At 38.8% G+C, this 23,485-nt stretch overlaps 1 protein-coding gene across 2 annotated transcripts; it reads left to right on the plus strand.

Moving 5' to 3' along the window:
• Window positions 1–1,086: 1,086 nt before the first annotated feature.
• On the plus strand, window positions 1,087–19,480 carry LOC121166346 (cytochrome P450 2C14-like). 2 transcript variants are annotated; one of them, XM_040995491.1, is made up of 9 exons: window positions 1,087–1,294; window positions 2,245–2,407; window positions 2,723–2,872; window positions 4,592–4,752; window positions 9,294–9,470; window positions 11,575–11,716; window positions 15,213–15,400; window positions 17,220–17,361; window positions 18,956–19,480. In XM_040995491.1, exons 1-9 carry the CDS (start codon window positions 1,127–1,129, stop codon window positions 19,135–19,137), a joined length of 1,473 nt encoding a protein of 490 aa, XP_040851425.1. In that variant the 5' UTR covers window positions 1,087–1,126; the 3' UTR covers window positions 19,138–19,480. The 2 variants fall into 2 exon arrangements, with proteins under 2 accessions (XP_040851425.1, XP_040851426.1); XM_040995492.1 differs by lacking the exon at window positions 9,294–9,470.
• Window positions 19,481–23,485: the final 4,005 nt, after the last annotated feature.

Here is a 23,485-nt window from a genome sequence, read left to right on the forward strand (position 1 = left end):
TTTTCAATTGTGTATTCTTAATATTTTAAGTGATGTTAGTTTAGGTTTAGTGAAAATTGATTTTGGATATAAGTAAACCACTTGTCACTATGTAACCGCATGTGCTGCCAACTGTGGAGTTCCTGGCTTCAGCTGGGTGACTGCAGGTTTGAATGAGTAATGGTTTGCTGAAAATGTTTTCTTTGAAGTAAAATAATAATAATATTTTTTAGAATTGTTTTTGTAACCATTCTTTTAACCATGAAGTAAAAATGAAACAATTGGATGTTGTGCAAAAGCTTATGATGATTTCTGTATAAATAAAGAAGGCAGCTTTTTTGAGTTGTCCATTATGAGCATCATGCCATAGTGGTCCACACATCCCTTTTCTTCTCTTCTTGACAGTCCACACATCCTTTGCGAGCTCTCAGGTCATCTGGAATTGGTCTCTAGCAGTCCTATATGATTCTATGCTTCCCCTAAAATAAAGGGTCCTATCTGCATTCAAGGTGTTTCACGGTGGAAGGTGTGAGTATTTCATTGTTAAGCTGTTCTGTCATTGAAGTTGTAGAAGTATGAGTTATTTCACCTGTCATGCTAGGTACTCTGTTAGTATAGCAAACTTAAAATTCGTAGTCTTGCCCAATTTCAAGGAAAATATTCTTGTATTTTAGAAAGTGTTATAGGAACAACAAATTCTTTATAAACAAATTTTTGGAATACTTGGATTCCCCTTAGTGTTATTAGCTCCCACCTGACATCAATGTAATAAAAAATAAATTGAGCAGTTTTTCAACTTGTTATTTCATTATATCAGTTCTTGATTCTCACGGTTCTTGAAATCACTGGGTATGGCTGGTTACAAAGGCCACAGAAGAATATTTGTGTCCGAACACACTGAATTAACCAGAACTTCTGAGTTGGAAGGGACTAAGGGTGCAGTGAAAAACTAAACATTAGGAAATAACATCTTGTTTTCATCTTTATCAATGGACCAAAGTTCACTCAAAGGAGAGTTGAAGTGCATCTAGCCCACCTGCTGGAGTACAGGTCTAGCACACGTGATGAGCAGGGAGTTCTATAACAGTTCTTGTCTAGTTCCCTCTTGTCCTAATTCCCTCTTGTCTCGGGAAGAAGAGGAGGCTCCATGGATCCCACGGTGGTGCTGGTGCTTTGTCTCTCCTGCTTGCTTCTCTTTTCACTCTGGAAACAGAGCCATGGGCGAGGGAACCTACCTCCTGGTCCCACTCCTCTTCCAGTTCTTGGCAACATCCTACAGTTGGATTTTAAGGATATTAGCAAATCCCTAACCAAAGTAAGTATGCATTATGATGTTCCAGTGTTTTGTAAAGGATAAGCAATCTACCCCAGGGTTCAAAAATTGTGTATGGTTGGAAGCTAATTACTAAAGTATTTTATTTCAAGGAAGCAATTCCTTGGGATTCAACATTTGATGTTGTGTTCTCAGAAATAGTTGGAAGAAAGTAATGGATTTGGTTGGTATAGAAGCTTTAAGGCAGTAGTGTGGAGTCAAAGCTATAAAATCCAGTGTTTGTTTGTTTGTTTCACACTCTTTTCACTCAGTGGCTTAGTTTCCTTAACGTCGGTGGCAACAGAGTGTTTTGTGATTGCTGATTTTAGTGAAAAATCATCTAGTGCTTATTTCTTGTATTTGCTTTGATAACCAAGAGAGTTAAACTTCAGGGAAGCAAATTGTCACTGCTGTCCAGGAGTACTCTATGGTTCTTCAATACAAGTGAATAAAAGAGAGAGTGAGGTAGGGTCTTCTGGGTGTTAATGGAATGCATTGGGACCTGTGCAAAGCCACCATCTGTGACAGAGAGCGCACAGTAGGGGTCAAATCATCTTTATATCAGGTCTGTGTGTTCTTGCTGTGCCTCAGTGGTGCCCACTCTCTGTATGCTGGTTACTCACATAGAGCTTTACTTGGCTGGGCTTTTGAGTTCCTGGGTGACTGTGAACCTACTATTCCTTTCTGCTGAGTCAGCTTCCCATGGTAGGTGGTTTGTAGGTGATCCAATTATTGTCATATTGCAGCTGGGTGGAAGGTCCAATCTTTACTGTGAGCCCTGAAATTTTCAAGCATCAGTGTTGCTGAAGCATAGTTTAAATATGGGCCTTCTATTTATTCCAGAATGCTGATGTTGTAATTGACAGAACAGGATGATTGACAGGAAGGTGTTCATACAAGCTCAGTGATGCACATAATGTAAACCAAGTGAGAACTTTTCTTTCCTCCCTCAGCTGTCTAAAGTCTATGGCCCTGTGTTCACTGTGTATTTGGGCATGAAGCCCACTGTGGTGATGCACGGTTATGAAGCAGTGAAGGAAGCACTAATTGATCTTGGAGAAGAGTTTTCTGGAAGAAAGGGCTTGCCAGTGAATGACAAAGTTAACAAAGGATTGGGTTAGTGTTCACATCTATGTGTTCCCGTGTGTTTACATGTGCTCACATGTTGGCGTGTTTATTTTTGTCCATATTTGCTTACATGTTGTCACATGAGTGTATGTTCACATGTATGCTTCTGTGTTACGTGTTTATTTACATGCACATGGTAGCATGTGTGGTAATGTGTGTGTGAGTGCATGTGTGTTGGTGGTAAAAATGTTGATTGTTAAGGTTGGTACAGAAGTTAGGGGATCCTCCTGTAGAGCTTTTAAGTGCCACCCTCCTCTTCCTCTTCTTGGCTCCTCCTTTACTTTCCACTTCTCCTTCTCTCAGGAGTTATTTTCAGCAATGGGAAGACATGGAAGGACACCCGGCGCTTCTCGCTCATGACCTTGCGGAATTTTGGGATGGGGAAGAGGAGCATAGAGGAGCGAGTTCAGGAGGAGGCCCGCTGCCTTGTGGAGGAGCTGAGGAAAACCAATGGTGAGTGGCCTATTATTTGCTTTTTTTCTTATATTAAAATCACACTTATTTTAATTTTTGATGATGCTCCCATAATTGAGAAAGGTGTATGTCCATATGCACCATTGATGGGGGAGGTCGAGGAATGGAGGAAGCTGGATGAGACAATTGCTTCCAATTTTTTTTCCCAACTGTACTGAGAGTAGAAAAGGAAAGATGGAGAGAGGGCTGCTCCTAGCTGCTAGCTGCCTAAACACATGAGTGCTGAGATGGGGACTGCCACGTGATGTCATCCTAGGATCTGGTGGCTGACCCTTTAAGTGTCCTTAAGAAACATCTTCCCTGTCTAGTGATAGCCTTGGATGGACTCATTGCAAGGATAGTGAGTGATTGCATTCTTTGTCCTGCTTTCATCTCCCTGGAGGAGTGGGGACTGTTTGAAGCAGAGTCCAGGGAGCTTTTGTGCATATTTCGCTGTTGTGCTTCACGTATTGATCATTATACAATTTTGGGAATAAAAGCCTCATCAGACTATTTTCTGTTCTTACTTTGATTTGGCACCATCATTTTTCAAAGAGAAAATAATACTTTTATTCCTGTACATAATTGTGGAACAATATTCTAGAACACATCACCAGGTGCATGATGGGAATGACTTGATTACACTATGATGGAGCATGAAAAGGCGTCAGATACCATCACTAATTGGTCTGCACTGGTAGTATGAACCTCCCATCATGACCTAAGAGATTTTTCAATGTTTATGCTTCTATGGCTATGATTTTCACTGCCTAGTAATCTCTTAAAGCACTCAATATCTATATGTTCTTTAATACCTTATCCAACTGTCATTTAGTTCCATATCATTTCATTATATTCTCTTGATTCATTTCATGTTTAATTATATCTAATATGTTAATTTTTACATGTGATGCTTATTGATGTATTGGCTATAACATTTTCATTCTCATGTTCACCAAGATACAAAACATGAAGCAAAATAGAAAACTTTCTTTTATCTTGTTGTGTATGTAAAATGATGGAATTGACCTCAGTGATGGTCATATTGAAAATTCAGGTGACACACGATTCTGTTGATGGCTATGTAGCACAATTATCTGGAATTCCACAGGAGCACAGACTTAGTGCAACGAAAAGGTGTACAGCCTGGTTAGTGGTGATGGGCATTGTTTCCTAGTGAGGAAGTACATTTCCTCCCACCTCAAATGCTCTAAACAGGTCATTCCTCAATTCACATGTGGTGTTTGCCATGCCACTTTGGAAGTTGTCTAACTTCATTGTAATTTGAGGCAAACAGGTCTTGGTCAATTTTTATTTGGGCTGTTTTCCCTGGCTTCCATGAATTCTAGCTGTCCTTGTTTGTTTCATCAAACCCATGAATTGTGTCAACCCTTTCTCTTCTTCGTGTTCCTCACTCTGCAGTTTCTACACCCATTTTCCTTAATTATTGAATATGTGCAAAAATCCCTCACCATTTCTTCCTTATTGACTGTTCTGTTTCAGGGTAGATATAATTGCACACTGATAACTCGAGTTATTAGGTGTTTCAAGGGTGGCCTCTAAGGTTTTCTGTTTGGCCTCCAAATAACATTGACTTGGGGTCAGAGTCCTGCACACAGAGGCTGTGATGTTTCCTCTGGCATTGGTGTTCCTGAAGCTGGAAGACTGTCATTCAATAAGGGATGAGGTCAATAGTGCTTAAAAATGTTTTCCCTTCAGCCTCACCGTGTGACCCCACCTTTATCCTGGGTGCTGCTCCGTGCAATGTGATCTGCTCCGTGATTTTCCAGAACCGTTTTGAGTATAAAGACCAGAAATTTCTTAACTTGATGGGAAAATTCAATGAAAACTTCAGGCTTTTTAATTCCAAGATTGTACAGGTGAGATGATGTTCCTCTCTTGCTGATGAAACATTTCCTCTCTTCACTGACAAGCTCAGAATTGTACATTGCAGTTCTCCACTTTTCAACATTTGGTTTGCAACATGTTTTATAGTAGTTTGTGAGGAAGTTAAATTCTGTGTACGGGTGTTTCTTTTTCAGTTTAAGCAGTGACTCTTCTTTTCGTGTTTTTCTTTTAATTAAGTATTTGCATAGTGAGTTTTTCTAGACTGTTAAAATTTTGTATCTGTTGCTCTGCATGTTCTACATCTTTGATGTTCCCTTACCTTGTTTGCGGTTGGCATTGACAGAGATGAAACTTTAAGTACAAGTGCAAAATGAGAAACAGAATATACTCATTACATATATACAATGAGAAAGAGAGCAGGTATGAAGTGACACACACACACACATATATATAGAGAGAAATAGTGCACATATATATATATATATATATATGTAGAGTGAGAAATGGAGAGAGAGAGAGAGAGAAATAGACAGAAATGAATAAAGGAAGGAAGGGAAGAAACAAATAGTGAGAAAGAGGAAAGAAGGTCTGCATCTGTGTTTGTGCTCTTTTGACCTCTCTAATATGTGGATCAACTGAACCTCAGTGTCAATAACAGGTGAAAGCTCAGGATTCTCAAGTTTTCTTTTTTCATTTTTGTAAAAGTGTGCCAACTAAAGTCAGGACTCTGGGACATGGTTGAGTTTTTCTGTGGGTGGCATGGATGCAAGCATTGAGGCATCACCTGCTGCCTCCCAGTGGATGTGTTACCAGGAAGGTGAGAGTGGCAGTTGTTTTGGGACATGAGCACAGAGAATAAAGTTAGGAATATGTCCCATGTGAAATTTTATTCAGTAACAAATTAATGATTGGAAATACAGACATAGAGAGAAAATACAGAGAGAAAAATTTTTTTGGTCCACTGGTCCACTACCCAGGTGACCACAGTGGCATAAGCTGAGCCGATCTGAAGCCAGGAGCCAGGAGCTTCATCTAGGTCTCCTGCGCAGGTGCAGGATCCCAAGGCCTAGGGCCATCCTATACTGCTTTCCAGGCCACAAGTAGGGAGCTGTGTGGGAAGTGGTTCAACTGGGTGTCTCTACAGGATCCTAGCAAATATAAGGTGAAGATTTAATTGTTTGGATGTTGTTCCGGGCCTTCAAACGAAATCTCAAAATGTATCTAATGCCCACTCCCCAATTATTTTGTTTTAAACTAAAAAATGTGTCTTACAACTTTTAGGCTATATGTTTAATGAAATGAAGGAAAAAAACTATGCTGTTGAATTAGAAGCTCTGATGATGTACATCTAATTGATACTATATTCATTAAACAATAGCTATACGTTTGACAATTTGTGGCTATGGCATTCTAAAGCAGAAGGGTTCTTATTAATATTAAGCAACTTTTTTGACAGATTATTTACAGTTGTCTATGCACTCTGGTGACCTCTGTCCTTACGCTCTCTCCTGCTAAGAACTGTAGTGCTTTTCTGTTGGGTTTGGAACCTTCAGTTACCTGATCGACCAGGTCCATCAGCAGCTACAGAAGAAACTCCAACATGGAAGCTGCTCAAACAACTTCCTCCAAAATTACCTCCTGATGCAAAATCAACAATAGTAAGAAAACTAGAATAGATTTTGTATCATGACTTTTCATTTAAGGGAATAACAGTAGTGGTGTAATGGAGACTGTCATATCTAGTAACGTGTCATTTAACTTCATGGCATTGTAAATTTCTATTTTTCTTTCCATTGTTGATTTTGTATCATGGCTTTTCATTTAAGCAGATGTACAGTAGCTGTGAAATGGAGAATAACATCCAGATGTTAGGAAACAGTGGGGTATGCATTTCTATTTCCAGACAAAGATGGGCTTATAATGAAACTGTTTAGTATATCTTGACTATAGGATTCTGTGTCTCTGTCATTGTCCATGCCCACAATGATGGAAATATGACTGTGTATGAAGAATTCTATGGTAGTAATGATATAGAGGAAATAGGTGGTGGGGGAAGTGAATTGGGGAGGGGATAAGGGAATATGGAACTGTATTATAAAAAGATAGCAAAAATAATAAAATGTAAAAAAAATTAAAATAAAAAAGCACTAAATCGGAAAAAAACAAAAACAAAAACAAAAAATTGCCTCCTCTGCTGGTTCTATAATGTTACAGCTGTTATCCACGATAACGTACAAAAATAATATAGTTGCCACCAACATCATAGGTACCTCAAAATTTGTTGTATTTGAATCATAATTTCCACATGGTCAAAATTTTCGTGTTCATATCCTGGTTGTCAGCTACTACTCTAAGCATGACTATTCATATCATCTCCACACCTTCTACCCACCGTTACCCCCTCCATAAGTTCCCTTGCTCCCACCACCTCCATTATAGTAGCCTCCTGCTTCTCCCGAATTTCCACTTAGTCAGAATTACCTCAACCAAAGACGATGTTTCCTTTGGATTCAAATTGTCACATCCACCCCTGTGTCCTCTTGGTGATCCAGCAGCTGAATATGTCTCTTGTTCTGAAATGTCCATTTTCACCTCAAAACGATGCTCACTAATCTTCTGATGTTTTTGAACAATAATGTTATCAGTGTTGTTATGATCCTTAGAGGTTAGAAATGCAAACGCACACTTGGCTTCTGCCTCCCATTCTTAATTCTGTATCTCCAGTTTTTGCATAGGTTTGTATGTAGTTTCAGGTGTTATGCTTCTGTGTGTTCCTACATAACACCAACAACAGTCTTCACTGTTAGGTGGGCACCAGGTTGCAGAAGATCCATTCTGGATACAGCTTCCTGGTGCCACCCCATCCCCATGTACTTTGTGTGTTTGAGCAACCATGGCCGCATCCACCTCTGCTACACAGGAGCAAGATCATAATGTCAAAGGCCCTGGAACGTTTCATCTGAAGTTCTCTAAGTACCTCACCCTCGGTGAACATGCCTGATTTCTCAAAATGTTCTCTCAAACCACAAGTGCCATATTCAGGCCTTACTTTCCTCATTTTGTTCTAGTGTGATATGTTTCACAGCTCCTTTCTTAGCCTGTGTCTGGCCTGGATATATTTGCAGTTTGGTAAATTTTCCAGTAATTGGGCACTTCTGAATGCCCTGATTGACCATTTTATTCTGTCCTCTGCTCTTTTTCTTTCCATCTCATTGTTGTGTGCCTCAGTTGTAAAGTTTTGTTGTAGGTTGTCCATTTTTCTTACAATTTTTGGAGGAAAGTCTGTTTCTTTGCACCTGAGTAAATAGAAAATTAGATGTAAATGAAGACAAATGTCTTGGGTCATCCTGCAGATGTTCTTTGGGAGATTTAGAACGGAGACACAACCTCTTTATCTGGAACCACAGACCAGAGTCCCACGCTGAGATCAGTGCTGCCCTTCCCACGACTACAGTCTCTCAGAAGGCAAAAGGGACAATGCAAGTGCAAGGAAACAAGATTTTTAGAATATTTAAATTTTTTCCCTTCAGTTTTTTGTTGTTTTTGTCATCTTTGGCTATGGTCTGGATTTCTGATAAAGCTGATTCAGGCTGGTTTTGCAAAAATGTTTGTGAAGTGGGCTTTTGATCTGTCTACACCACAGTCCTGTTTGTATTATGATGGAAGTTTTCCTGGGTATAGAGTTGAGCCCTTTAGAGAACAGATGATGCTGAAATTCAAGACTCTGGCTGATGATTTTCACATCAGACCTGACAGCTCATTTTCTTGGAGGTTCTTCTGTGTTTTCCCACCAGCCTGCACATGATTCTCCATGGAGAGCCCAGGTCCATGTTGAAAGCTTTTGTTCTCACATGTATACCTACTGTATGACTTAGAGGGCTTTTCCTGGTTCTGTTTGCTGAAAGACCCCAATTAGGGATGTCAACGAGGCTGAATGGGAGCACAGATTCTACGTAGAATATGTGAACGCTGGGCGTGTTGACAAAGCAAGGTTTACTACCATATTGATGGTTTTGAGATGAATGACTCATGAAAAATGTTATGATTTTGTTTTGTATTGAGATGACACTTCAAGTTATAGAAGTAACTTAAGCATTGTAGTGCCCAGATTTTCATGCAGAAAATGCTGGTTTTGATTCTTTGATGTCTTCACCTGTTCACACAATGGTGGTTCTATTCTTGAGGCCACATGCTCAACGTCGACACACGTGTCTGAGCTTGATACCTGGCTGGCAAGACTTTCTTCTCTCTTTACAGAATGTGGAAGTTTCAATCATGCCAGTCTGTATTTTGAGTTTGTAGGAAAGTGTTGATGTATTAAGTGAGAACTGGCATGAGGATGTTGAAATTAACAATGTGTGTAAAGAAATTGTTGTCATCTTTGATCAAGGGACCAGGGCTTTCTCCTTTACCTTTCCTTGTCAGCAGCAAGGGTTAATTTGCACAAATACTCCAATGGTGCTACTCAAGGTAGAGATGCTTTTTCTAGGAAAGTTTTAATTTATGGTTTTGTGTGTTGTGTATATGTCTTTAATAAATGTGCTAAAATTACTTTTATAATTATCTTTTTAAGATCTGCAATATGTTTCCTATTCTTGTTGATTTCCTTCCTGGGAGTCCCAATACAGCCATAAAAAACACTATTTATATAAAAAATTATGCTTTGGAGAAAGTAAAAGAACATCAAGAATCTCTGGACATTAACAACCCTCGGGACTTCATTGATTGTTTCCTGATCAAAATGGAACAGGTAAAATGTCATTTATTTGTCTGCATTTTGTGGATTATTGATAATTTCTGTACTTATTGGAAATATCCAAATGATCAGGTAAGTAATACATGGCCACCATTGTAGTTACCTGCTGTGTTTAAAGATCTTGACTAAGTGTCCTAGATGAATTAAAATGAGCTTTTTACTAGAACATATGGATTTTTTTGTAGATGAGAATTATTTGAGGCACTGAAAATGCATAAGTATTAGACAATATGCAAAACAAGTTAAAATAAAAAAATCCAACATAAATTGGGTCTGCTCATATTCCCATGTTACACAGTATGGGAGAATGTGAATCAAGGTTTCTTCTTTTCCTTTTTCTTTCTCTTTTTTTTGTTAGAATGTGACTGTCAGGTGAGTTATATTGTAAAAAATGAATTTTACATTCCATAGTGCATTTCCTTGGGCTCAGCAATTTCCCCTTCTACTCATTCCATTTCTCCTTCCTAGCACAACTGTTGTTCCCTGTGTTATCATGACAGTATTGTCCCTCAGCATCTGTCACCAGCCCATCATTCTGCTATGTGCGTGTATCCTGTTATTGTGGTTAGACAATGGTAGACAGTCCAGCACCCTGCTGTCAAGATATATTTAACAGTTATACTGGGAGTCCTTCTTTTAGTGAATCAAGGACTTAATCTAGCCAGGTTACTTGTATGTCTGAATGTTTATGTTTTTATAAAAGTTATTTGAATGTCAGAGTTAAATAGAGTAGGAAAGACAGGCAGATAGGAGGCAGAGGGAAAGAGAAGGAGGCTTGGAAGAAGGGAGAGAAATGAGAGATAAGAGAGAAACAGATTCATCCTGAGAGTGTGGCCAGGACAAATCAAGAAGCCAAGAATTCAGTCTTAGTGTCCCCAAGAGGATGGCCAGGTCCAACTAACTGGGTTAGCACCTCCTTCTCCTGGTGTGTATTAGTAGCAAACTGGGATTTGGACTCTAACCCTTGGTAATTGGAAGTGGTATGTGGGTGGTGCCACTTCTGTCACCCTGTCAAAACTCACCTCTCCCCTTCATTTTTCAGGGTTTGTTAGTTGGGAAAGTCCCTTTTAAATTTACTTTTATGTGTTTTTGCTTTTCTTTTTTTTTTTTTTTCGGGGTTTGAGTATATTGTTCTGCTGTGAGTTGTCCACTTGAAAAATTCACTGATAGTCTTACCTGAGTTTCATTGTGTATAGGAAGTCAGTTTTCCCTAGATGATTGTAAAATGATGCTTACATTCAGGCAACCTGTTTGTGTTCAAATTATTTCATAATCCCTGGGCAGTTTGCCTCTTTTTAGCATTCTGTGTTGTTATGATACATTTGCCTCAAGCTTTTAACCATAATCAATTTTCCTTATTAATATCGGGCATATTAGAATGAAATGTTTGCTATCATTCATGGATCACTCCCACCTTCCTTTTTTTTGAAGATTTATTTATTTATATTTGAAAAGCAAAATTATAGAGAGGAGAGTATGCCAAGACCTTACTCACATTCATACAGAAGGAGAGAAATAGAGAGTAAAAGAGGGAGAGAGAGAAAGAGAGAGAGAGAGAGAGAGAAATTTTCCTTGTTCTGACCAGCTCCTAGCTGGCTGCAGCCAGCTGTTGTAGGCTGAAACCAGGAGCCAGGAGCTACATCTCAGTCTCCCATATGCCTGCGGTATTTGAAGGACAAGGATCATCCTCCTCAGCCTTTTGAAGTCTGTAGGGCTGGAGGTTGATCAGATGTAAAGCAGCCAGGATACACTGCAGTGTCCATATGAGATGCCAGCTTTCTGATAAATACTTTAGCCTCAAAGCCACAAGAATGATCCTCTCTATTTTATAAATCAAATTCCCACTATCTGTTCATATTGAGTTTTTTTTTCTTAGTTTAGTTTTGAACTTTTGTATAGGGGTGAGAATATATAGTCATTATGTTTCTATGTTTAACTGTTTTCACTTAACTTGATGTCCTCTAGTTCCAAGCAGCTAGAAGTGTTGTAATGCTGCCCTTTCCATTTTATAAGTTTATTTTTGAGAAGGCAGATTTTTTTTTGTCCCAAATGTGATGCAATGTGCTAGCACAATATCAAATTTTCAATTAATTCCTAGGAAAAGCACAACCCACAGAGTGAGTTCACTATTGACAACCTGTTGGTTACGGTGTTTGATTTGTTTGCTGCGGGAACGGAGACGACCAGCACCACCCTGAGATATGGGCTCCTGCTCCTGCTGAAGTACCCTGAGGTCACAGGTATGAGCACTGGGAGGGAGCATGCAGGGTCAGCAGAGACTCTGGGAAGCCGGGCCTTAGCCTGCACCTTGTTTCTCTCAGAGAAGCTTTGTCTTTGAGACGCCGTGCTGGCAGCAGCACTCTGATGAAGGGAGGACATGAGAGGCATAGCCAAGGTCATAAAGCTCAGGACAGTGACAACAACTGTGGAAAAAGTGCCTGGGCGGAGGGGTTTGGCGAGGCACAGGCTCATGAAGTGCCCTGGGACTAATCTGCTGGTTTTTCCCTAGAGCAGAACATTTTCAATGGCTGGTAGTATTTCAGAGATCTTTCATTAGTCTGTCAACTTAGTTTTCTTATGCAGGGACAGCATACTCCACGAGGGAAAGTTCTTTTTTTTTAAATAGTAAGTTTTTATATAATTGAGGTAGTTTAAGTGTTTTATCAACTTAACAACTTGATTCCAGAAATGAATTCTGCAAAAGGTTTATCTTTTACAAACCATGCTTTTTTCTTTTTAAATAAACATTTACCTTTCTCTAGTAGCTTCTATTTCGGTGAATGGGGATATATATATATATATATAATGGCCCCATATATATAATGGGGCTATATATATATATATATATATACATATATTTGTTCAGAAACCCACTGAAACTATGATAAATCAATCACAGATAAGCATCCTTCCTTGTGAATACTGGATGGTTCATCTCACCCACTTAGAGCAGATGAGGAGATCCCCAGTGCTGTGAGAGATTGAAGCTCCAGCCTAAGTGCTGTCAGAGCAAGGCGAAACCTGTGGAAAGGCCTGCAGGTGCTGCCATCTGCAAGGAAAGTTCTCACCATAAATTAAATTAAATAGATGAATATATCCACCCAGACACAGGGTCCTGGCATTTCAGAAGACTAAGATTCAAGGGAAACCATAAAGAAATTCATCCAGAGGCAAATGGGTATATGAGAGTCTATATAAACACAGAGGACGAGAACTGCATTAAAATCCTCAACTGGCTTTCTTAATTTCTGTTTCTTACCAATGACAGCTCATTTCCTGCTTTCCTTTCCCAATAGACCCTAGAGGTTGTCATGCTGCAGGCACCTAAGATCACGTGAAAGGGAGTCATGGGCCCAGGAACCAGGAGAGCTCATGCTGGAAGTGGGGAGGGCCAGGAAGGGTGTGGGGCACAGACCTGGAAGCACCACTTCACAGTGGGCCAGGGCATGATGTGTGTGTGAGGGGAGACGCCCAGGCCTAAGAGAACTGATTGTTTGCCTGCTGCTGTCAGTTATGAGAATAATTAATTCTAGCAGTTTTGAAACACATATGAGCATTTGCAAGGAGTTCTAAATTAGTATCTGAAACTTGGGTTTGAAATCAACAGTTTAAGCTTGAATGTACATAAGATGAAATGAGACCTTAGTTGTCCATAATCAAGGAGCTGAAGCCACAGTGATGTGTGGGGTGAACACTGATGTAGCAGAAACTGCACTGTAAACACTGGAGAAACGGAGTGAGGGAAGAGCCCGTGTGCATGCGTGTCTGTAGGTGGGTCACCTTGACACTCTGTATGATGAGGGGTGGAGAGAGCTGTCCTCATGTCTCCTGGCTGCAAGTATAGAAATTAGTTAAAACAGATAAAATCAGCAGTTAGAGTCACTATTTACAAATGTGAATATGGTTCTAAGAAATCTAAAATAAACATTTTATGTTCCCAATGTTCCATATTTAGGTATATATTCAGAGGGGATCAACTCAGTATCTTAAAGATATAGTAACTTTTTTGACAGGAAATCCTCCTTTATGCCCCTTGATTTTTTGTGCATTTAAAATATTACACACTCATACTCACACTTAATGGAATATTTGTCTGGCTTAGATAGTATAACTATGCTAAATTTTGTTTTTTAGATCCATTTAAATTTTTTTAAAAAATTTTAATTGTTAGAATGGTATATACACAGAGAAAAGTAGACACAAAATTCTTCCTCTTCTTGTTTCATTCCCCTTAGGGCTACAGTGGCTGGAGCTGAACAGATTAGAGCCAGGAGGCAGAAACTTCTTTTGGGTCTCACATGCAGGTGCAGGGTCGAGAGGCTTTGTGCCATCTTCTACTGATTTTCCAAGCAGCACTCAGGGTGCTTGATGGGAAGTGGGATGGCCATGACATAAACTGATGCCAGCATGGGAACCTGACATTGAAACTGGATGATTAGTTGATTGAGAAATTTCGTCAGACCCGAAAATCATGTCTTTATTAGAAAGCCAGAGAAAGCTAGAGAGAGAGAGAGAGAGAGAGAGAGAGAGAGAGAGAGAGAGAGAGAGAGAGAAAAATGTAGTTAGATACCTTCCACTGTAGCATCCAGGGCCAGACCAGCCTGTAGTCTTGAGGTAGGAGCTTCATCTGGGGTGGGAAGTGGGGACAGGTTGGAATAACCCAGCTTGTACAAAAGTTGGTGTCCATAAAGAATGCTGATGCCACATGGGGTGGCCTCAACCCAGTAAGCAGTAATGCTGTCTCCAATATCTTATATTTAGAGCAAAATGAAAAGACCTAGATCATATTATGCTGTAAGAGGTACAAAATCCACATGAAAGTTGTGGTAAGATCTGGTGTTGTGTGAAACAAGAAATGAGTACAGTGCATGAGGACTTACTATGTCTTTATATACAAATGAAAGAGGGGAGGTTGAAGAATGCAAACCTAAAGTCATGACCAAAGAGAACAATGTCTTGATCAGGACATACTCTATATGGATATTTGAAATCTCAAGATATGTGTAATGGCACAATGTTAATTGGAAATCTACAAAATACTTGGTGATGGAAATGCGAATGAACCTGATTTACAAAATATCTGTATGAAATGACCACAGTGTATTTCATAAATATGCATAATTGCATTATAACCAAAAGCAAAAGAAATGTAATCAAAATTTTGGAAGAATCTCCTGCAGTAGTTTTAATCGGTCATATTTGCTGATCACAAATGAAAGAGTCCATGTTGCAAATAAACTCACACTAAACACACATATCTATTGTTACATCCTTATCTGTTTATACAATTCTATTTACAAATAATAGATTTGCAAAAACTATTCATTAGTGTTCCAGAAAAATATTTACTTCCTTTAAAAAAATATAATGATTACCATGTCCCATGTGTCAATATGGTTTTCATTTTTAAAAAGATTTATTTGAAAGTTAATCTAAATTAGTATTTCATCAAATGAATGAATTATATGTATTACTTTAATCAAAACAAATGTATATGTTACACTGAAAAAGATAATGTATTTGATAGAACACGGTCAAAGTCCCTGCCCAGTTTCTCAGAGGAAGAATTTCCCATGAAGCTCCTGTGTCTGCTACAGTGATGCTTTCTTGAGTCTCTGTGCACTCTGATCTTCAGGGCTGTTGGACACCTGCCTCCTGCTTCACTCAGCCCTCACCTGCTGTGAGACATGGGCTGTGCTGATCCTAGTCCCTGACTCCTCCCTTGTGTCTTCTCAGCTAAAGTGCAGGAGGAGATTGAGCGTGTGATCGGCAGACACCGGAGCCCCTGCATGCAGGACAGGAGCCGCATGCCCTACACGGACGCTGTCATCCACGAGATCCAGAGATACATTGACCTCATCCCTAATAGTGTGCCCCATACAACGACCTGTGACGTTAAATTCAGAAACTACCTCATCCCCAAGGTAAGTTTGTTCTTCCTACACCACAGGTCTGTGATCTTGACATTCCTCAACTCAGAGAAGGGTTTCAGTCTTGCACTAGCACAGCCTGAGAGCAGTGTGAGCCTCGTAAGTGGGGTGTCTTGATAGATTGATTTGTACTGTTTGTGGTTTACAGCTGCATAAGGCCCAGAGTTGTGGCATAGTGAGTGACTGCTCTGTCTGTTAGTCAGCAGCTCACATGTGCAACAGGTGTCATGGCTGTTCCACTTCAGCTCAACTCCCTGCCTGTAGTAGCAGTCAGTAGCAGGGGCCCCAAGTCCTAGGGTCCCAGCACCAACAAGGTGTGTCCCAGCTCTGGCTGCTGTGCCTCTGATGAGTGGACCAGTGGATAGAAGCTTTTCTTTTCTTCCTTGTCACCTTAGCTCCTGCCATGCTTTACTATTCTTATTCTCTTTCTGTATGTTTCAAACATATTCAACTGAATATTATAAACAAAAATCTTCCAAAACACATCTGGATTTATGGAGCCTTAGAATTTTTCTCTACTTTTTAAACATCTAGGTGCTTACAATTCCATGTAAGTGTTAAATGTATCAGCTTATCAACTTCCAAAACTCTTTTAGGATTTCTATCAGAGTGGTATTACATTTTAGATTGATTTGGAATAAATTGAATTTTCCAGGTCATTGATTGTTTTCCAACTCATACTTAGGTCTCTATGTCTCTGTGTTTGGAAGATGACTTAGTTTTCACCACTATTGTTCTATTTTCATTACTCTGATTTGCACAGATAAAATTGTTTCCTTGAGAACAGATATTCATCTTTTGATTGTAGTACTTTTTAAAATAGCTTCATTGTTTCTGGTATATGGAAATACAACTAATTGTTTTTTATGTTATATGATATGTAGCAATCTTCAATTCATTTGTCTTTAATAAAAAGTTGTGTGTCCATGTGTACTTTTTGTGCATTCAGTTCTTCAATCTGTTTTAATATTCTTCTTTTCACTTCTCCTTATTGCAATACTATCCTGGAGTGATTTCCAGGACTGTGTTTAGCAGAAGTCATGAGTGTGGGCATCCTTGTTGCATTGCTGAGTTCTAGGAGACGTGGAGGTTTAACATTCTTTAGTGTGAATGCTTATTATATATTTTGTGGATTTTTATCCTAGCTGGGAATTTCTCCCCTTTGTCTTATTACCTTCTTATGATGAATGAATATACAGTTGAATGAAGTGCATTCTCTGCTTCTATAAATATAGCCATTTATTCAGGACTGTCTTTATCAATAAATACAGGAAGCACTTACATATATTCTTGCTCTGATTCCTATGTAGCTGCACTGGATTTTCTACATTTGCTCAGGATGTTTGTAGTCATATTTACGTGGCTTTGCTGTCACATTCATTTCACAAAGTTTAGATTAAACACGTCTATCTCCTCAAACATTTGGAAATATTCAAATTCTTTCATTTTCTTTAAATTAAGATATACAGTACATTATTTTTTATCTATAGTCAACTGTTGTGCATAGAAGAACAGATGAGAGCAGCAAGTGAGGGCAGACACCCAAGCGAAGGCTTGCTGGAATGCAGAATGGTCTGAGGAGTGATTAGCACCGAGTTCCCAAGTCTCAGTACATCAAACAATATTGGAGGGAAATCATTGTTCTTGAGCTTCAACTCATCCTGGTTATTGCATGTTTTGACTGAAATGACACTATATTCCTTTGCACATGGGTTCTCTCATCTACAGATCACAGAGATTTACTAAATGATTTCTATCCTTTCTTCCCATTGTTCTCTCCTTCAGTGTTTAGTTTCTGTCTGTTTTTATCCAGGGCACACAAATATTACCATCTCTGAGTTCTGTGCTGCATGACCACAAAGAATTCCCCAACCCAGAGGAGTTTGACCCTGGCCACTTCCTGGACAAGAGTGGCAACTTTAAGAGAAGTGATTACTTCATGCCTTTTTCAGCAGGTAAGAATTTATTTCCATGTGAACACAGGGTACGGGATAGATTTTTGTAATTAGCAGGTGGTTTGCCTTGGGGAGGTGGTACATGTGCTCTTTGTGCATGATCAGAAGTCCCACTCTTTGTGTCTGTGTGTCTTTCTTGCTAATAATAGTAACATCCAGTTAGTAGGATTTTGAGATGTGTCTGAGGCATTCTTCCCAACTAAGAAACCTGTAATACAGGATAGTTGAATTCTGCCTGCAATGTCTGAGTTCTTATTAATGGATCCTTATTTTATAAGTGTAGAAAAAGAAATAGGGAGTGATATTCAGTAGTGACCTTGATTCAATGGATCAAGAAGGAAAAGGAGACATAGAGGGAGCACTTGTGCTCACTGCACCATGAAGAGGCAGAGACATGAGACATAGTTTCCTAAAGGAGCATAGGGGAAGAGCTTGTTAGGTCATTGGAACAGCATGGAAATGCAGGGTGGACTAAGGTTGACACAGATGGGTTACACCTAGAGCTGAGTGGAGGATGCTTAGACTCAAAGGAGTGATACTGAACACAACCGAGAACAGATTATGAGGGTCGAGCACAGCCATTTGGACCTCATTCTTGCGTATGGATATGAGAATCATTTATGGTTTTAAATGAGAGCATATCCTGTGTGAACATATGGTTTTACACTGTTCTGATGGAAGGAAAATAGTTGTCTAATATTCTGCAGAGTTTAAAATATTTATTATTAATTTATTGGAAAGCAGATTTACAGAGAGAATGGACTGCAGTCTGTTGGTTTATGCCTCCAGTGTTTGCAATTGCTGGAGCTGAGCTGAGCTGAGCTGAAGCCAGTGGCCAGGAGTTTCTTCTGGGTCCTCCGTGTGGGTGCTGGTTACCAGGGCTTTGTGCTATCCTCTTCCTCTTTCCAGGCCACAAGCAGGTGCTTAGATAGGAAGTCAGGCAACCAGGCTAAGAACCGTTGCCTATATGAGATTACAGTGTGTGCAGGCAAGGATCTGGGATACTCTGCCTGGAGTTCTGCCTGAATGTTGCATGGATATGAGTACATTAATTTAAGCTAGCAGAAAAAAATTTAAAACATTTGTTTTGATCTAAATTTTTGCTATTCATGCATTATATTGGTCTTTAATACTTCATTAAAATGCATAATGTCGAAGGTTTCTGATGGCTTTAACAGTTCTTAAGCTTTAATAAACTTTGCATTCCATTTGATCAAACTTTTTTGATGTTCATGTGTGAATATGCTCTCTTCATCCCATCTTCCTTTAACCCATTGCCCACAATGTGTGTCTCTTAAAATATTGTATAAACTTGGAGTGGTTATATTGTGGTAATACTTAATTAAATATGTCACATGTAATGATAGTCAAGAAGCATTTGTTGAGTGAGTGATGACAGATGTTACATGACACAATCTGTATAGCAATTGTTCATTATTCTTTCCATGTGTATATCCCATCACCCTCCCAGCTAGCCTGTCTTCCACCCACCCACCCTTCAATTCAGTCATTAGTCACTTAGTTACTGAATGCTTCTTTGGATCATTTCCACTCAATGTTTAGATGAAAAACCTTCTGTGCTTGTTATTTTTAGGAAAGCGAGCGTGTGTGGGAGAGGCCCTGGCCCGCATGGAGCTGTTTCTGTTCCTGACCACCATCTTACAGAACTTTACCCTGAAGCCTCATGTTGATGTAAAGGACCTTGACACCACTCCACTTGTTAGCGGGTTAGGCCGTGTGCCCCGTTCTTACAAGCTCAGCTTCATTCCTGTCTAAAGAGGGCAGGTCACAGGGCTGCTGTGCTGTGCTGTGGTCTACAGCTGTCCTCTTGCAGGTGCCCTGGACCCCTTCCCCCAGCAAGGGTTCCTTGTATGCTCTGTACTCTGACATGTCCTCAGTTCTCCAGATCTAATCTCCATCTGGAAGCTTTCTGGATCCTCCATTAATGTCTGCTTGCTATTCTTGGCAGCTTGTAATTTCTGAATTGATGACCACTTGTTTCAGTCCCTGCCTGATGTTGATTTATTAATACATGAGCACTGTGGAATTGTGGGAGATGATTGGCATTGGACAATTCAAACATAGCTTTCTTAAGTGTCCGGAATAAAACCATTATTAACTGTTAAATCAGTTTTTGAGATTTTTTTCTTTTGCAAATAATGTGAGTAAGAAATGCAAGAAAATCAAGTCCCAGGAGACCACGGTGGTCCTTATAATGACAGCACAAAGATGCTGAAAGTGAACTAGAAAATGAGCGCCTTGTCATCTATACGTATTAGATATTCGTGTGAAAGAGAGAAACTGTCAACGTATAGGGGAATAATATTGAACAATATTGAAAATAAAATTAAAAAAAATAAAAGCTGTATGTATGCATTCACCTTAGGAAATTCTAGAAAAAGGAATAAATTATGTTCAGTTGAATAAATATATAGGTAAACATGTATATACATGTATTCTCATAGATGAACTGTATCCTGGAGACCAGTAAGTTGGGAAGTGAAGATACATTGTGTATGCATTTCTACTCCTGAAGAAAAGGGGACTCCCAGTGAAAGTGTTACATATACGGGAAAGAATGGTGGTGCCGTCTTAAGGGAAATCCCTGTGCCCATGGGACTGTATCACGAGAAAATATGATAGTTGTGCAGAACTGCATTTTTGACTTCTCATGTTATCCAGCTATTACACTCCCTAGTTTTTATCCAGATAAATTGAAATCTACGAAAATCCCTCACAAGGTTGCTTGTAACAGGTTTCTATATCATTTCCAGAAATTGAAAGCCATCAAGATATTCTGTAATAACTGAATGACTAAACAAATTACAGTAATCCAAATAATTGAATTGTTTGAGTTTGAATTTGAAAATGCTTGAATTTGCCTGGCTTTATTGACATTATTGTCCATGTATCTGTGGTGTTAGGTGTAGTACATGTTGGATTATTTCTAGTAAAATCGTTTTTTTTTTCTTTTTACTAAAAGATTAACTAATTTATTTGAGAATCAAAGTTAGAGCAAGCAAGCGAGAGAGAGAGCGCTGTTCATGGAAGTTTCCTACATGGGTGCCGGAAGCCAAGCACTTGGACCATCCTCTGATGCTTTCTCAGGCACATTAGCTGTGTTGGAAGTGGAGTAGGCAAGACATAATCCAGTACCCATATGGTATCCTGGTGCTACAGGTGGTGGATAACTTGCAATGCAAGAGCACTGGCTCTTCTAATTCATTTCTTGTCCTTTATGATTTATATGACTTCTTACAGTAGTAGTTATTTACTTGATGGCTAATAACTCATATGTATTTAAACTGATTCCACTGATACTGGTATAAATAATAATAGTATTGTATTTGGGAATCATAAAATGATTGAGGAATTAAATGTATCATAAGTATAAATATGAAAGAATGAATATGAGAGAACAGCTAGGAATAAGTTTTGTAAGTAGGCACAATATCTATGATGTAGTATAGTGGATTTGGAAAGTGCATTTGGATTTATTGTATTTTATTGTTTGCTTGACATAACTTTTGTTTTTATGCTTAAAGCTACATTTTAATGAATACATATGTTTGCACATAATTTTAGGGGGTAGTATGATTTTTGTTGTTTGTTTTTAAAAATATTTTAAGAATAGATTTAATGAATTTCATAGATATGAATTCAACTATGTTATAGTTTCCTTCCTCCCTTCTTTCTCCCTCCTCTTTCCTTAGGTTCCTTCTGATTTTGTGCAGCAGCATACTTTCAGATCCAGGGCCTCAGTGTTCCTTTGATTAGAAAGTGTTTCACAGGGGTTCAGACAAGGGTTAAAGACAAGAAGCCAACCAGAAGATGACAGTTCAGCTCCATGTTCATTGAGGTTTTTTTGCTTGCTTATTGTAAATGCATATTAAAAGCTTTGTGGAGGCTATTACAAAAGCAAATACAAGCAGTATGTTCAGGAAGAAGAGAAAATGGAATGGCAAGACATACTCAGTTAAAACTACTGAGGGCAGAAGCAGCATTACAAGCAAAAATGGAAGCAAATAACAAGAGCAATTAGTAGGAAAAAGCAACAAAATTAGAAATTAATCCAGCTATATTAACATCCATTCAAACATCACTGAATGCACCAATTAAAAGGAGTCTTTCAGAGTGGAAAAAAATTTAATTTTGGGTATAAGAGATCCACTTGAAATATAGATACATAAGTGAAAAGTAATAGAGGCTAACGCTTGTCAAAAAGTAAAAGCTGTAATTTCTGTATTAGTTTGTTTTGTACAAAGCAATCCACAAAATAAGAATTCTTAAAGAAAAACAGGATATAATGGTAAGGCGTTCAATTCCCATGAAGTCACAACAATCCTTAAGGTGTGTGTGCCTCTGACATGTGCTCTGACCTGTAAGGAACACTTGATCCAGACAAGCAGAATACACTTTCTTCTTCAGGTAAGTGGCACATTCAGCAATATGGACCGTGTTCTAGGCTGGAGTACATGACTTAATAAATATGAAAGGATATGGATGTTACAATGCGTTATCTAGGGTCATTATGGAATTACACTTTAAGAAGTGGAGGAAGGATAGCTGGAATATTCCCAAGTCCTGGAGATAAAATGAAATAACATGCTTCAATGTAATATAAGAATCAAAGAATAAATGTGAAGAGACTTAAGATTTTAAATGAAATAAAGTAAAATAAAGCTTTTCAAAATTTGTGAGATGCAATAAAAGCCATTCTTTGTAGAATTATGGCATTCAATTCATATGTTAGAAAAAGAAATCTAGGCAGTAATTTATACATTTGTCTTAGGAAATTGGAGAAAAAAGAACAAATTGTATTGTAAAGAACAGAAGCCTGACCTCTGTATATACTGGTAAGTACAGGCAACCCGGTGTGGTTATTTGGAATCGCCCAGATCAGGCTGCAGCTCCCATTGGCTTGTGTCAGGGTGGATTGTGAGGTGGGAAGAATCAAAGTGGACTGAAACATCCATTGGTTTGTGTGGAAGACAGGGCTGGAAACAGAACTGACCCAGCAATTGCAACGACCAGCACATGCATAAGCTGACTGGGACAACAGACTGTGTTGGACCCTCTACTGGCATTCACACACAAGAAGCAGGTCTGGGATCACCTCAAACGCAGTTTCCTTCTTTGTTTCTTTGTTTCTTTCTTTGTTTCATTTTACCACAGTATGATTTAATGAGAATGTTTTGCATTGTGTACTGTCTAGCTAAAAATACATAAGCCCTTTTGTAAACTAACATTGTGATCAAATCAATTCTAGCAGCACTGGAAATTTAAACAAAAACATTTTCCTAATGCATTTCTTTGTAATTTTACTTCTTTTTATCATTTTATGATACAGTTCCATAGGCCCTGGGATTTTTCTTATCCCCTTCCCAATCCTTTCACCCTCACTGAGTCCCCTTTATCTTTATTATAGTATAGTTCTTCATAAACAGTCATATGTCCATCATTGTGGGCATGGACAATGCTGAGAGTTCATCATCCTATTGTCAAGACAGTAAACAGTTTCATTGGGAGCCCACCTTTGTCTGGAAGTAGAGATGAACACTGCATTGTATCCTCACATCTGGATATGATAGTCTCCATTACACAGTTACTTTACATCCCATTAATGAAAAGCCACAAAACAAAATCAACAACAGGAAAAAAAGAAGAAAGTAACCATGCCATAAAGCTAAATAACATGCTATTGAATGAATAATGTGTCGAGAAGAAATGAAAATCAAGAACCTTTGTGAAGAAAATGATGCTACTGTATGATCTATGAGTCATTGAAGAATTTAATCAGAAGAAAGTGTTTTGAAGAGATGAAACTAACAAAAAAAATCAAAATCCATGAGATATAGTTTCTGCTGATCTTTGTTGGTGAAATGTGTCTCCTATAGGCAACAAATAGATGAGCTTTGTTTTTTAAAATCCAGTCCACTAATCTATGATGCTTGATTATTTTAAGCCATTTACATTCAGGGTTAATACAAATAGGTGGTAATTTGGTCCTGTCATTTTAGCAGTGGGTTGTTCATTGATTTAGTCTTCTGTTGTTATTTTACTGGGATGTTTTTCACATTTGCCTTTGGTTTTGGTGGGTGTTATTCCTCTTCTCTGTCAAGAG

The sequence above is a fragment of the Ochotona curzoniae genome, unplaced genomic scaffold (assembly GCF_017591425.1).
Source record: "Ochotona curzoniae isolate NIBS_2020 unplaced genomic scaffold, NIBS_Ocur_1.0 patch130, whole genome shotgun sequence".
NCBI lineage: Eukaryota > Metazoa > Chordata > Mammalia > Lagomorpha > Ochotonidae > Ochotona > Ochotona curzoniae.